The 13,905-nt window shown below is 42.0% G+C and overlaps 1 protein-coding gene across 31 annotated transcripts in view; it reads right to left on the bottom strand.

The window, feature by feature from the left end:
• Positions 1–7,831, bottom strand: part of JHY (junctional cadherin complex regulator) — a 76,780-nt gene extending 68,949 nt beyond the window's left edge. For 12 of the 31 annotated variants that reach the window (XM_054525274.1, XM_054525288.1, XM_054525282.1 and 9 more), the window contains exons 1-3: positions 7,731–7,831; positions 5,629–5,712; positions 4,514–4,946 (exon numbers count right to left, since the gene is read on the bottom strand). In XM_054525274.1, the coding sequence (XP_054381249.1) occupies positions 4,514–4,857 (344 nt within the window). In that variant the 5' untranslated portion in view covers positions 4,858–4,946; positions 5,629–5,712; positions 7,731–7,831. Of the gene's footprint in view, positions 1–4,513; positions 4,947–5,619; positions 5,713–7,005; positions 7,160–7,337 lie in introns of all 31 variants that reach the window. The other 19 variants (XM_054525275.1, XM_054525284.1, XM_054525295.1 and 16 more) reach the window with 10 other exon arrangements.
• Between the last annotated feature and the right edge of the window lie 6,074 nt (positions 7,832–13,905).

Genomic DNA, 13,905 nt, shown 5'->3' with positions numbered 1-13,905 from the left:
CATCTTAAAAATACAGACAAAAATACCTATCCATTGCAAAAGATGTTTCCTTTCCAGTGGCCCCATTTCTATAACTAAAACTACTCCCTTTTATTACCTAGGAGACTATAAATCTCTTAGAACCAGGAAAAAAACAGGGTTTGGGGCCATGTAGTCAGACTGCCTGAGTTTTCTGCTCCACCACTCACTAGACGCAATGAATGGGTACAATATAAACTTTTAAAGCTTCATTTGCAACCTTCAAAATGGCATCATGATAGTATCTACCAGGGTTGCAATAAAGATTAAATGAGATAATACATATAAAGTGTTTATTTAGCACAGAAATGGGCTCATGATAAGCATTCTATAAATGCTAGCTGTTGTTACAGGAACCCTAATCTTTGGCTTCTCTTGTTCCTTCAATCCTCATATCTAATCTGTCACCAAACCCTGTCAATTCTTTCATATATATATATATATATATATATATATATATATAATTTCAGTTAAAGTTTCGTTGGAAAAAAAACAAGAAACTGGGGCCGGGAGTGGTGGTTCATGCCTGTAATCCTAGCACTTTGGGAGGCCGAGGTACACAGATTTCCTGAGCTCAGGAGTTCAAGGACAGCCTGGGCAATGTGGTAAGACCCCATTTCTACTAAAAGTAGAAAAAGTTAGCCAGGCGTTGTGGCGCACGCTACTCAGGAGGCTGAAGCGCGAGAATCGTTTGAACCCGGGAGGCGCAGGTTGCAGTGAGCCAAGATCTTGCCACTTCACTCTAGCCTGGGCAACAGAGCAAGACTCTGTCTCCAAAACAAACAAACAAACAAACTGGGAACATCCCGAAGTCCACCCTTGGGTGACTGAATAAATATATAATGGCACCTCCAGATACTAGAATAGTATGTACTATGAACATATAAATATACTATGTACTATGTACTATGTACTATGAACATATAAATGTACTACGAACATATAAATATATGTACTATGTACATATGTACATATGTACTATGAACATATAAATATATGTACTATGTACATATGTACATATGTACTATGAACATATAAATATAATCATAGCTTAGTTATCTGTGAGGGAGTGTTTCCAGGACTCCCTGCCGATACCAAAATCCAGGGATGGGAAAGTCCCTTTTATAAATTGGGGTAATGTTTGTATATAACCTATGCATGTCCTCCTATATATTTTAAATTATCTGTAGATTATTTATAATACCTAATACAATGTAAATACTATGTAAATAGCTGTTATATTGTTCTGGAATAAAGCCAAGAAAAAAAGTCTCTGTGCATGTTTAGTACAGATTCAACCACCCATTTATTCTCCAAATATTTTTGATCTGTGGTTGGTTGGATCCACAGGTGCGAAATCCATGGATACAGAAAACCAACTCTATAGAAAGATACCCAAGATACACATGGGTATTTTGTTAAATGAAAATAACCAGTTGCCAAAGAGGATGTCTAAATCGATCTCATTTGGTTAAAACCATGTAAAAAGATTCTCAAGCTCACAAGTTATCAGAGAAAAGTAATTTAAATCTATAATAGGACAGGATTTTATAACCCATCAGAGTGGCAAAAGTTAAAAAGACAGTAATTCTGAGGACTGGTAACTTGCAGGCACTTGTGAGTAAAATTGAAGACGTCTAGTCACCCATGAACCACAGTTCCACTCCCAGGGATTTATACCCTAAGGAAACTCTTGCATGCATACCCAAGGAGGCATACGAGGACATGCACAGAGCATTGTCTGAAATAACGAAAACTGGAAAAAAACTAAATATTCATCAATAGTCAACCAAGACCATGTCTTAGTTCAAAAGCATAATTGTAAAATCCCAAAAACATAATGTTGACTGAACAAAATAGGCATCATGCATCCATATATAGATATATATTTATCCACTAATTATAGATTACCTATGAAATAAATGAATGGAAGATTGGTGAGAAGGATGCACACTCACGTAAGAGTATGTATTGATTACCTCTGAGGGGGAAGAAAGGGGAATGAGTTTGAGAAGGGGGTACATGGAAACTTTATCTGTAATATACTATGAATTTTAAAAATACGTCTGAAACAAATATGGCAGTAAGGGTTATACTGTATTTTTCTCTGTAATTTTCTATAGGTCAGAATTTTTGCATGATTTAAAAAAAAAAAAGCATCAGTAACAAAACAAGGACATCCTCCACGCACTATAACCTTAGACAAGTTTCTTCATCTCTGTTAGCCTCATTCTCCTTATCTGTAAAATAGGAAAAGCAGCAACTTCCCTACAGGATTGTGATGGAGAATTGAGTGAAACTAAGATAGGCTTTTAAAAAGTGATGTCATTGTTATTGTCATATCCATCCAGCAGTCTCTTTTCCCATTGTGTGTTTAGTCTCTAATTCAAAATGCACTAGCTTGCATAATAATCTTCCTTAAATGCTGCTGCATCTCACTGCCCTCCCCAAGAACCTGTATTCTCTCTGCCTGGCTTTCCCAGCCCAGTCCCATCAAGGGTGTCTGTCTCTCTGAAGCTGTCCTGCACGCCTCTTCCGCCTCTAGCACCTTGGTGACAACTCATCACTTTTACTGTGATGCATCACTAAGACACTTATGAGATTGATTCAACTAGATATCCCCAGTGAAAAAAAGGGAGGGGAAGATGAAAGGAAGAAAGAAAAAAGATAAGAAAGAAAGAAAAGACTCAGGACTGGGCTCTACTTCTCGCTCCGACACGAGCCCTTGCAGTGACTGTATCCCGAGGACAAGTCATTTAAGTTCTGTAAGACTCAATATCCCTATCTGTGGTAGGATGGTTACACTTCAAGACCCGAAAATTTATCTTCCAATACTATAAGCACATTTTTAAGGCCCCCTTATAATCAGACCCCTACTCAGTCTATTTTCCCTACACTCAAAACAAATCCTCCACAATCCAGCTGGGCTCCCTAATGTGCCACAAACATGTCACTCCCATTCTGTTCTATTATCCAGATCTTAGCTTGTTTTCAAGACCCTGTCCAAGTTCTAGGCCTTCCAATAAACTTTCCTTAATATATTTCAGCCTGAATTTTAAAAAAAATCGGCCGGGCTCAGTGGCTCACGCCTGTAATCCCAACACTTTGGGAGTCCAAGGTGGGCGGATCACAAGATCAAGAGATCGAGACCATCCTGGCCAACATGGTGAAGCCCCGTCTCTACTAAAAATGCAAAAATTAGCTGGGCATGGTGGCACATGCCTGTAGTCCCAGCTACTCGGGAGGCTGAGGCAGGAGAATTGCTTGAACCCAGGAGGTGGAGGTTGCAGCGAGCTGAGATTGCGCCACTGCACTCCAGCCTGATGACAGAGCGAGACTCCTCCCCCGTCCCACACACACAGAAAATCTAACACAATATAATTTATAAAGAGCCAGTCACTATTCTAAACAATTTATATGTATTTATTTTAGCCTCATAGTAACTGGTTAACTATTATTATTATCCCATTTTTACTGATGAAGAAACTGAGGCACAGAAACATAATTGGACTTGGCCAAGGTTATCAGCTAGTAAGTGGCAGAGCCACTATTTGAACCCAAATGATCTGCTTCAGACACCACGCACTCCACCACCACACTAAAACCTCCTCCTAATCAATAGCTTTTACCTTCTTCTGTACTCTGTCATATCCTCAGTGCCTCAATTGTAACAGAGTGATATCACACATTATTTTATATTCCCTCACTTTTTTTTGGTAGCTCATAGCACAAGGTTAAATCCCTTAAATTCTGGTTATTAGATTAAATCTTTGTATGATCATACAAGCCCTGAGAGGTAGACCTCTACTAGCTTTGAATGGGCCAAGTAAGATTCTACCTCCAATTATTTGTACTTTATTGACATTAATAGCAATCCTGTGAGATAGGCAAGTCAGGTTATTTGACAGACGAGAAAAAGTGACCCAAAAAAAGAATTAAGTGGGTCAGGCATGGTGGCTCATGCCTGTAATCATAGCACTTTGGGAGGCTGAAGTGGAAGGACTGCTTGAGGCTAGGAGTTCAAGACCAACCTGGCCAACATAGTGAGATCCCATCTCTATTGTAAATATTTAACACTATATAAAATTTAAAAAAAATAAAAAAAAGAGTTAATTGATTTATTCCAGATTATACACTAAACAGTAACGCCTGGACCAAATGAAGTCCACCTGACTCCACATCCTTTTCCATACCCGGCTTTCTGGAATTTCTCCCAGGTGAGGTCCTAGTGTGGAGACACTTGGAATATGGACAGGAAATAAATGGTATGAGAAATGCAAATTGCCCTTATTAATACCCATTGTACTTTTTAATTTAAAAAAATCTGAATATGGAAAAAACATGGTGCCCAGCTATCCTTGGCTGCTTGGAGACCTGTCTCACACACGGCGCTCATTAGGGCAGCTTGCCCTTACTCTAATTTGGAATGACAACAGTAATTATTTAATGATACATTTTAGAGCCCATTATTATCTTACACAAGCCAATTCCTTACCTGTTATTGGCGCCCTGGTCCCAGGTATGGTGGTTTTGCTCGCGAGCCATCTGAGCTGCTTTTCCACTTACTTCCTCTTCCATCTCATGCAGGCTTCTCCATCGAGGGCTTTCCTCCTCGTCTAAGCTGTCGGGCTCCATACCGTTGTCCTGGATTCGATCATCAAACTCAGAACGGCACATAATCTCTTGAGTGAGGCTTTCTGAATCAGATTCCAAGGAGTCTTTTGAAATCCGATATAAGTCATCTTTCTTCAAAGGTGGGTGTGTGGACTGGACATTGAAGTTGGTATGACGGACAGGAGATTGAATAGAGAGCTTGGGAATTAGTTTACTTTTACTCATCTTGAAAAATGCAAAAAATTAACAGGGGATACTCTTGTCGATAGGAGCAGCTGGCTGATATTTAAAGTTGTGGTTCACAAAGGCGTTACCTGAAAAAAATTGTATTTATGTTACTCTGCGACTACTAAAATCTCAATAATGTCAACGTTAATCAAATATTTAAATGAGTAAGATAACCTTGTTATATTATCTGCAGGCTTTTGTATGCACCCTTTTGTGTGTATAAGAAAGGTCTATTAGAAAAACAATTGTTTTTCTCTCTACAGAAACACATCTGATGTAGCGCTCATAAGCAGCCTGAGTAATCGAATGCAGTTTTATTGATGAAATAAATGGCTGCTTGGAAGTGGATTCCTATTTCTAGCTTCCAAGGGCTTGTTACAGACAAGCCTGGACTAAGACAAATAGTTAATTATGGACAGCACTTTGATAGCCTTATTTCAAATGCCCAAATAACTACGGGCAACATAAATATGGTCCGTAGTTATTCATGGATAGAGTAAAACAGGTTCAGGGGCTACGTTTTGGAAAGTAAAGTAAGAAGAAAGAAGAGTGTAGTTTTCCATAGTTGGAACTGTAAATGGGGAAGCTATTTTGTTCCTAGATCTATATGGGCTGGCAACATCATTTGGAAAAGACTTTCTGATAGCCAGGTTGTGACTAGATAGGAACATATAATTTAGGTGGACATAAATGGAGATCAACCTCATCCAGGATTTTTTAAAACCCATAATAACGATTAAAACTGTTGAACAATCACGCCTGTAATACCAGCACTTTGAGAGGCCGAGGTGGGCAGATCGCTTAAGTCCAGGAGTTCAAGGCCAGCCCGGGCAACATGGCAAAACCCTGTCTCTATTAAAAAAAAAAAAAATACAAAAAATTAGTGGACATGGTGGGATGGGCCTGTAGTCCCAACTACTAGGGAGACTGCGGTGGGAGGGTCACTCGAGCCGGGCAGGCAGAGGCTGCAGTGAGCCGAGAGTGTGCCACTGCACTCCAGCCTGGGTAACAGAGCGAGACCCTATCAGAAAAAATAAATAAAACTGTTCAACAAAAGATTTAGTGGCCTTGTGAATTCTGCCACTGAGCGATTCAAAGCAGAGCCTGGAGGTCTACATTACTGAATGGGATGCTATCCTGGGGAAAGCTGAGTGGGTGGGAGATTGGCCTGAATTACAGCTAAGAGTTAGCTGGAGTCCCAACTCACTTATGAGTGTGATTCAAGTGAACCTTCACTGTCTCTAAGGGTCATTATAAAGAGCCATGGAAAGGGTGCTTTGAGTTCACGTAGGACCGAACGGACATGATGTTTTTGGATTGTGCTTTCTTTCATCTCTACCTAGCATTTCTATTTTGGTCTATTTTCTATCTCACTGCCTTTATATCCATTTTTTTTTCCCTGTGAGTCAGGTAACAGAAACCTTTACCATTAGAAATTACTGTAAAAGTTGTCTTAATGGCTTGCTCTTGTTCTTTTGGCAAATCCTGACTTTAATTAAATGACACAACCTTATTACTATTCCTAGGATTGCTTATAATGTTGACCTTGTTGCTAATGTTTGCAAGGAGCATCACCAAATCCTTGGAGGAAAGCACCTTAACAAACAACAGGCAAAAGGGAACGTTCATATGTAAATACACACGAAGTGAGTTTTCTATTGAACTCGAAGTCTGCCCTGTTGGTAGACTAACATATTATTCTTTAATTTTACAGACTGGTTTGTTGTATTATTTTGTCTCTTATTTTTAAAATACATATTGCATTCTGCCTTATTATTTTAATTGTTGCTTTTTTAGGATGTGCCAAGAAAGCAGCAAATCTATCAAATACTAACACATTTTAACTAAAAGAGCTTGTTTAACACCGGTTTTACTGGAAGAGCTAAGGTCACTGAATTTGAGATCCTGAAGAGCAAGCTTAAGCGTTATAGTGCAACTTAGAATTACTCTTAAAATAATTCAGTCCCTTGAACTTCTCTTCTTAAATGAAATAGGCTAAGCTTTCTTGGAATGAATAAATAATAAAACAGTAACCACAGAAGATAATTTTGTTGATGTTAGCAGATTCCTGAAGTTTGCTAAAGTATGCAAAGGGCAAAGCCAAACGCCACAAAAGCTGGGTTTTCTGTGGAGGCCTGATCTTACCAAAACATGGGGTTGAAGAAGGAACAGCTGACAGCTTGAATAAGTTAGAAAGTGGGCGTTTAAATTTCATAAATGTGGCTCTCTCCTCCCGTCCAGTGAAAAAAAAAAAAGGTTGTGCCGCTGAAATTTCTGACCAAGAGAGGTGACCAGTCTCCTGAATAAACAAGACAGGGATAGATCCGATGGCACCTAGGGACTAAGAAGCGGCCAGCTCCCCAGGGATCCCTGCAGTGGGTCTAGTCCACTAGCATGGGACAAACGAACTTTCTCCTGGAGGAGAAAAGGAACCCTGCTTGGGCTCACCAAGATGAATCGTAAAGAAAGGAACGAACCCTGGTTTGAAACAGGCCGGAAGCTGCCCAGTGGAGGCGTTCGGTTTGTTTTCTACCTTTGCTTGTTCCTGAGGAACAAGGCCGGTCACAAGGGGCGTTTGGAGGTCCAGGAAGTGACAAGTCGGCGGGCCTGGTGCCCAGGACCGGTCCTAATTGACCGGGAACAGGGCTGCTCTGGGTGCCCGGGCGCCGAAGCCTCGGACCGCGGCCCCCCAGCTCCTCGGTGCGGCCTCGCCCCCTTGTCGCTCCCCTCTCCGTCCCGAAGGCTCCGGCGCCGGCTCCTCCCCAGCTTACTCGGGTGGTTTCCTGCCGTCCCCATCCCCAGTCAGGCCTTCCCGTTTCCCTCCCCGGGCGCGCCTCCCACCCCGGATCCGGGAGGCCACCGCCCATCACCTGCCCGGCGCTCCTCCGCTGCCGCGACCCGGGCGGGCCCCGCATCCTCCCGCGCTGCCGCCGCCGCCGCCGCCGCTCGGGCCCCAGCCCGCCCCGCCGCTGCCCTGGAGACCGCAGACAACACAGACGCCGGCGCCACTTGGGCGGGGCAGGACCCGACCTAGGATCCCGCGTCCCGGACAGCACCCCCGGCCCTGGCACGGAGACCGCAAACGGCCGTAATAACGACATCGGGGCAGAGCCGGAGGAGCCCGAGCGCCCTGGGAGAGGCTGCCTCGCCGCCCGGGCTTCCCAGCGCCGGAGGGCAGAGGCCGCCCGGGGGAGGAGATCTTTGCCACAAATAAAACTACTAAAATACGCGAGGAACTACTACAAATCAAGAAGAAAAGGAGCCCAATTAAAGAATGGGTAAATGGAAAGGTATTTCACAAACACACGAGAAATCTAAATGGCCAATAAATATCTCTTTATTGAAATGGTGCTTTAATTCATTAATAATCAGAAGATGGCCAATTAAAACCACAGCGGATAATACCACACTCACCATAAGTTGAGTCGAAAAGTCCAAAGTTGAAACGTCTGGCAGCATCAGGTGCTAGGGAGGATGTAATGCAAAGAACCCTCACCTTCTGCTGGCGGACGTGAGAACCGATACAACCAACCATTTTGGAAAATGATTTGACATTAGCCAGGATATGTATGCCTTGGGATCCAGCAATTTCACTTTTAGGTATTTACCCTAAGAAGTGCGTGCTCCTGTGCATGCAAACTGGAAATAACTGAACTATCCATCAAAAGAATGGTTAACTAGATTATGCTATTGCCTATACTGGCGTACTACACAGCACTGTAAATGAATGAAATACAACGACGTGTAACAATATGGAGGCATACTAAAAACACAATTTTGAACAACAACAAAAACCCAGAAAAAATACATACTGTATGATTTTTGTATATAAAAGACAGGCTAAATTACACTCTACAATTATTGTGGCTCCATACTTAGTGGAGGAAACTATGAAAAAAAGCAAAAAAGCAATTTTATGGGAAACACTACCCACTTAGTGATTCCCATAAAGTTAGGAGGATTGTGATCGGTTCTGGCAGGTAGCGAGAAGAATGTTTTTGGGATTGTATTTCCTGACCTTAATGATGGTTATATAGATGTTCATCTTGTAAAAATTCATTAAGCTGTACATTTATATATGGGTAGAATATTTCACTATCAAAAAAGGTTTCAAAAAAGAATAAAGAAAAGAAGCATTAGGAATTATCTTCACATTAAAACAACAAGTAGATTTGAATAACTATCTTCAAAGATTGGTTTGAGGCCAAGTGCGGTGGCTAACCCTGTAATCCCAGCATTTTGGGAAACTGAGCTGGAGGATTGCTTGAGCCCAAGAGTTCAAGACCAGCCTGGGGAACATGGCAAAACCTCGTCTCTACAAAAATTTTTAAAGATTAGTTGAGCATAGTGGCATGTGCCTGTAGTACGAGCTACTTGGAAGGCTGAGGTGGGAGGATCACCTGAGCCCAGGAGGTTGAGACTGAAGTCAGCCAATACTGTGCCACTGCACTCCAGCAGCCTGGGTGAGAGTGAGACCTTGTCAAAAAAAAAAAAAAAAAAAGAGAATTCTTCGGCCAGGCACAGTGGCTCATGCCTGTAATCCCAGCACTTTGGGAGGCCTAGGCGAGTGGATCACCTGAGGTCAGGAGTTTGAGACCAGCCTGGCCAACGTGGCAAAACCCCGTCTCTACTAAAAATACAAAAATTAGCTGGGCATGGTGGTGCACACCTGTAGTCCCAGCTACACAGGAGGCTGAAGCAGGAGAATTGCTTGAACCAGGGAGGCAGAGATTGCAGTGAGCCTAGATGTGCCACTGCACTCCAGCCTGGGTGACAGAGCGAGACTCCATCTCAAAAATAAAAATAAAAAAAGAATGCTTCAATACCAGTTGCCTCATTAATGATAGGAAACATAGGAAATTGGAAAATGTCCTTACTACCCAGCTTTAGCACTTTTTATTCTGTTTTTTATTTGAGTTAGTTTTTTTGTATGTTTGTTTGTTTGTTTTACTTTTTTGGCAGCAGGGACCTTGTCTTATGAGTACACAGTAGGACCTCAATGTCTGTAGAAGAAATAAAAGCAAGGTAGCTGAAACCATTAGTGTTATTCTGCCCAGTATATTATACAAGGTATTATTATAGCAACTGCAAACATGCAAGCAAATTTCAAGCAAAAGGATTTAGTCCTAATAGCGGCTTCCAGAATATGTTATAGAATCAATGCTGAGTCATTCACACTTGTCTACTTTTGATGCTGTGGTTCTTTAGACTCTTCAAGTGTTTTCTGCACTATCCAGAAGAGATTTTAACTGGCTTTTCTGAAAATTAGTGGTCCCTACTGATTCAGGAGTCTGTCAATCCAGCAGCTACTTGCAGAGACTAGTCACACATAGAGCGTGGGACACTCTGGGCTTGATCTTCCTCCTTCTCCCCTTGTCCTGAGTATCTGGAGTGACTAAAGGGTGGAATAATCAACACAAGTGGTAGTCAGGCTCAGTAAGGAGACAGAAACCATGCCAGTTAGTATAATGGAAATAATTTAATATGAAGATGTATTAACTGAAAAGTTGAAAAGGGAACACAAGTGTCATAAGGGGTAGTAAGTACAGGAAGCAGCTTCCACCTCTATGGCTGGGGATTCACAGGAAAGAATTATTTACACTTAGAAGTATTAACACTGAAATTATTAACACTCAGAGCTGGGACTCAGGCCTCTCAGGAGGGTGAAATCCCAAGCTAGTGGGTGCTGGTGTCTTTGAAAAGGAATCATGAAGCTGGTTCTGAGAGTGCTGGGAAAACTGGAATCGACTACTGCTGCTGAAACCAACTGAGCTGCTGGAGTGAAGAGACGTTGTCAAGGTGACCTTGAGAGGAAAAGGAAGGAGCAGTCCCTTTTCCAGTCTCCAGGCTTGGGGTCTCCCTCTACTGTCCCCTCCTGGCAGAGTAACACAAGGAGCCGGCTGGCAAAGAAAAATGAGGTTTGTAGGGGTTGCCCCAGCATCACGACCAGAGTATATGAGAGTGAAGCTGAGAGACAATGGTTTAATAAGCAGCACAGTAATGCTCTGCTTTTCAGAATTCTTAAGGATTACAGAGTGCATACAAACAAAATAAAACCATAAAGTGCATTGTTTCCATCTGCTGTTATGGTAATAACATTGATAATTTACATATGAATAGCACTTCACAGGGTCTGCAAAGTGCTTTTGCATATATTATCTTTTAGAATTCAACTGTCAACCTGACCCTGAACTAACCAAAATACACAGAATAGGAAAAACAAGTCAAAAAGCGCTTAACTACATAGGTTAGTAATACTGAACTGAGTTTACTCCTTTTCCACGCCATGCCACCCATTCATGCAACTCCCTCCTTTCTGTTTCCCTCTCCTACACATCACTCATGCTCGGTTCGTGAGGTCCTTCCTCTACTCCATTTCCCTTTTTGGTCTTACCCCTCCTGAGTCCACCAGACCTACGCCTAGCTCAGCAGTGTCTCCTCCAGCAGGAATTTTGGGGCAGTTCCCCACATTGTCTGATGCTTCTTGGACCAGGGTGCTTCTCAACCTGGAGCAGTTTTATCCTTCAGGGACAGTTGACAATATCTGCAGGCATTTTTTATTGTTATGACTTAAGGGAGTACTACTGGCGTCTAAAGGACAGAGGCCAGGGATGCTGCTAAACATCCTAAAATGCACAGGGCAGTCCCCCCACCCCCCGCCAAAATTATGTGGTCCAAAATGTCAGTAATGCCGAGGTTGACAAACTCTGTGCTAGGCTAATGGCCCTTGGTCTGTGGTCTCAAGGCACCCAGCTGCATGCCTCTAGCTTTATACATATGCTTGTACAACACTGCATTGAAATTACATGTTTATATTTATGTCATCTCCTTACTAAACTATAAGCTCCCAGAGAACCAGAGAACAAGGAGAAATGTAGTGAATGGCACCTAATAAATGCTCAGTAAATGTTGAAAAAAAAGCCACAATATCCTTAGACTTTAGCACATGACTGGGGAGTAGATAAGTAGTCAGTCCCTTTAATAGAACTGGTAAGAGTGGCCAGTCAAACCTTGTAACAAGGATATACTCATATTTGGCATATAACTAGGATGATCAGATAATTTATTAAAATCCAGGATAGCCAGGTGTGGTGGCACATGCCTGTAGGCCCAGCTACTCAGGAGGCTGAGACAGGAGGATCATTTGAGCCCGAGAGTTCAAGGCTGCAGTGAGCTATGATTGCACCACAGCACTGCGGTGTGGGCAACAGAGTGAGATCCTGCCACTAAAAAAAATAAAAAAGAAAAAGAAAAAAAAAGCCAACTAGGATACATTCAAGAATTTTTTAAAGGATGCTATTTATTAATTACACTGGGGCAATAGGTATACACTGAAATTGTCCTAGGTAGCCAGGCAGTGTAGTCGTTCTACATATAACTGTAATAAGTTTAATTGTGTGGTTTCTTCGCACTTAGGGTAAATCAGAAGCAGCAAATGGATCAAAGAGGGCACTCTCAGGGCAGAAAGAAGGGACAGTACCAGCAAGAGAAGTGACCAAAATATCATAAAAGCAAGAGATGTTCAAACAAACAAAGCAACCTGGGTTCATTTGGTGTAAGGAACAAACAGCCTTATTCCTGAATATCCTGTGTGAGAATCACACTATTATGGCAAGTGCCAAGATTAATTTTCATAATGATTAACTTCTTGAAACTCATATAGGGCAAGTCAGCTTAATAAATATTGACTAGAAAGGTAAAAGTCATGTAACCTATTTTACAAAGACTTTTGTCCAAAATATTAAAACATTTAACATCTCAAGAGATAAACCTCAATTATCCAAAAGAAAAGTATTTACTTAGAAGGAGTCAGCCCTGAGAATTTTAGAGGACTGAAATGGTATAAATATATGTTTAAACAGAAAATGAAACTCAACAGACACAAATATGAGTAACTTTGACACCCTTCTAGGAGAACAAGCCATGTGCTGGGGAAGCCCAGAGGAAGATAATTCAGCCTGGCTGGGATCAGCTTTGGGAAATAGATGATCTGGAAGGATGGCTCTTAGGAATGCAAATGAACAGATGATGATGATGATGATTATTATTTTTTTCAGACAGAGTCTTGCTCTGTTGCCCAGGCTGGAGTGTAGTGGTGCAATCTCGGCTCACTGCAAGCTCCGCCTCCTGGGTTCATGCCATTCTCCTGCCTCAGCCTCCCGAGTAGCTGGGACTACAGGTGCCCGCCACCACGTCCGGCTAATTTTTTGTATTTTTTTTAGTAGAGATGAGGTTTCACTGTGTTAGCCAGGTTGGTCTTGATCTCCTGACCTCGTGATCCGCCTGCCCTGGCCTCCCAAAGTGCTAGGATTACAGGCGTAAGCCACCGTGCCCGGCCTGAACAGATTATTAATGACAGACTTTTTTCTCCTTTTTTATGTCCTTGGTTTTCTTTCTTAAAAATAATTTTAAAACATTTCATTATGAAAATTTGAAACCATATTCAACAGTAGAGAGAAAAGTATAATCAATGGGCACATTGTTCTCACCCATCTTTAACAAAGATCAGTATGTGGCCAACCTTGTTTCCATACATACTGGGCTCCCAGACTAAATTATTTAGAAGCAAATCTCAGCTATCACATGGTTTAATCTGTAAGTACTTATGATGTGTCCCTAAGAGATCATTTTAAAATAACCATGACACCACGATCACATCTAAAACAAAATTAGTAATAACTTCTTAATATTGTCTAATCCTCAGTGTTCAGACTTTCCAGACTGTCTCCTACGTGTCTTTATAATTGGTTGGTTTAAATCAGGACCCAAACAAGTTCTACAAAGTGATTTTTAAAAGCTAACAGCTTGGCTGGGTGCAGTGGCTCACACCTATAACCCCAGCACTTTGGGAGGCCAAGGTGGGCGGATCACTTGAGTCCAGGAGTTCGGGACCAGCCTGGCCAACATGGCGAAACCCTGTCTCTCCTAAAAATGCAAAAATTAGCTGGGCGTGGTGGCGCGTGCCTGTAATCCTAGCTATTCGGGAGGCTGAGACAGGAGAATCTCCTGAACCCTGGGAGGAGGAGGTTGCAGTGAGCCGAGATG

Source organism: Pongo abelii, chromosome 9 (assembly GCF_028885655.2).
Source record: "Pongo abelii isolate AG06213 chromosome 9, NHGRI_mPonAbe1-v2.0_pri, whole genome shotgun sequence".
NCBI classification, from domain to species: domain Eukaryota; kingdom Metazoa; phylum Chordata; class Mammalia; order Primates; family Hominidae; genus Pongo; species Pongo abelii.
This window is presented reverse-complemented; position numbering and strand designations above follow the sequence as displayed.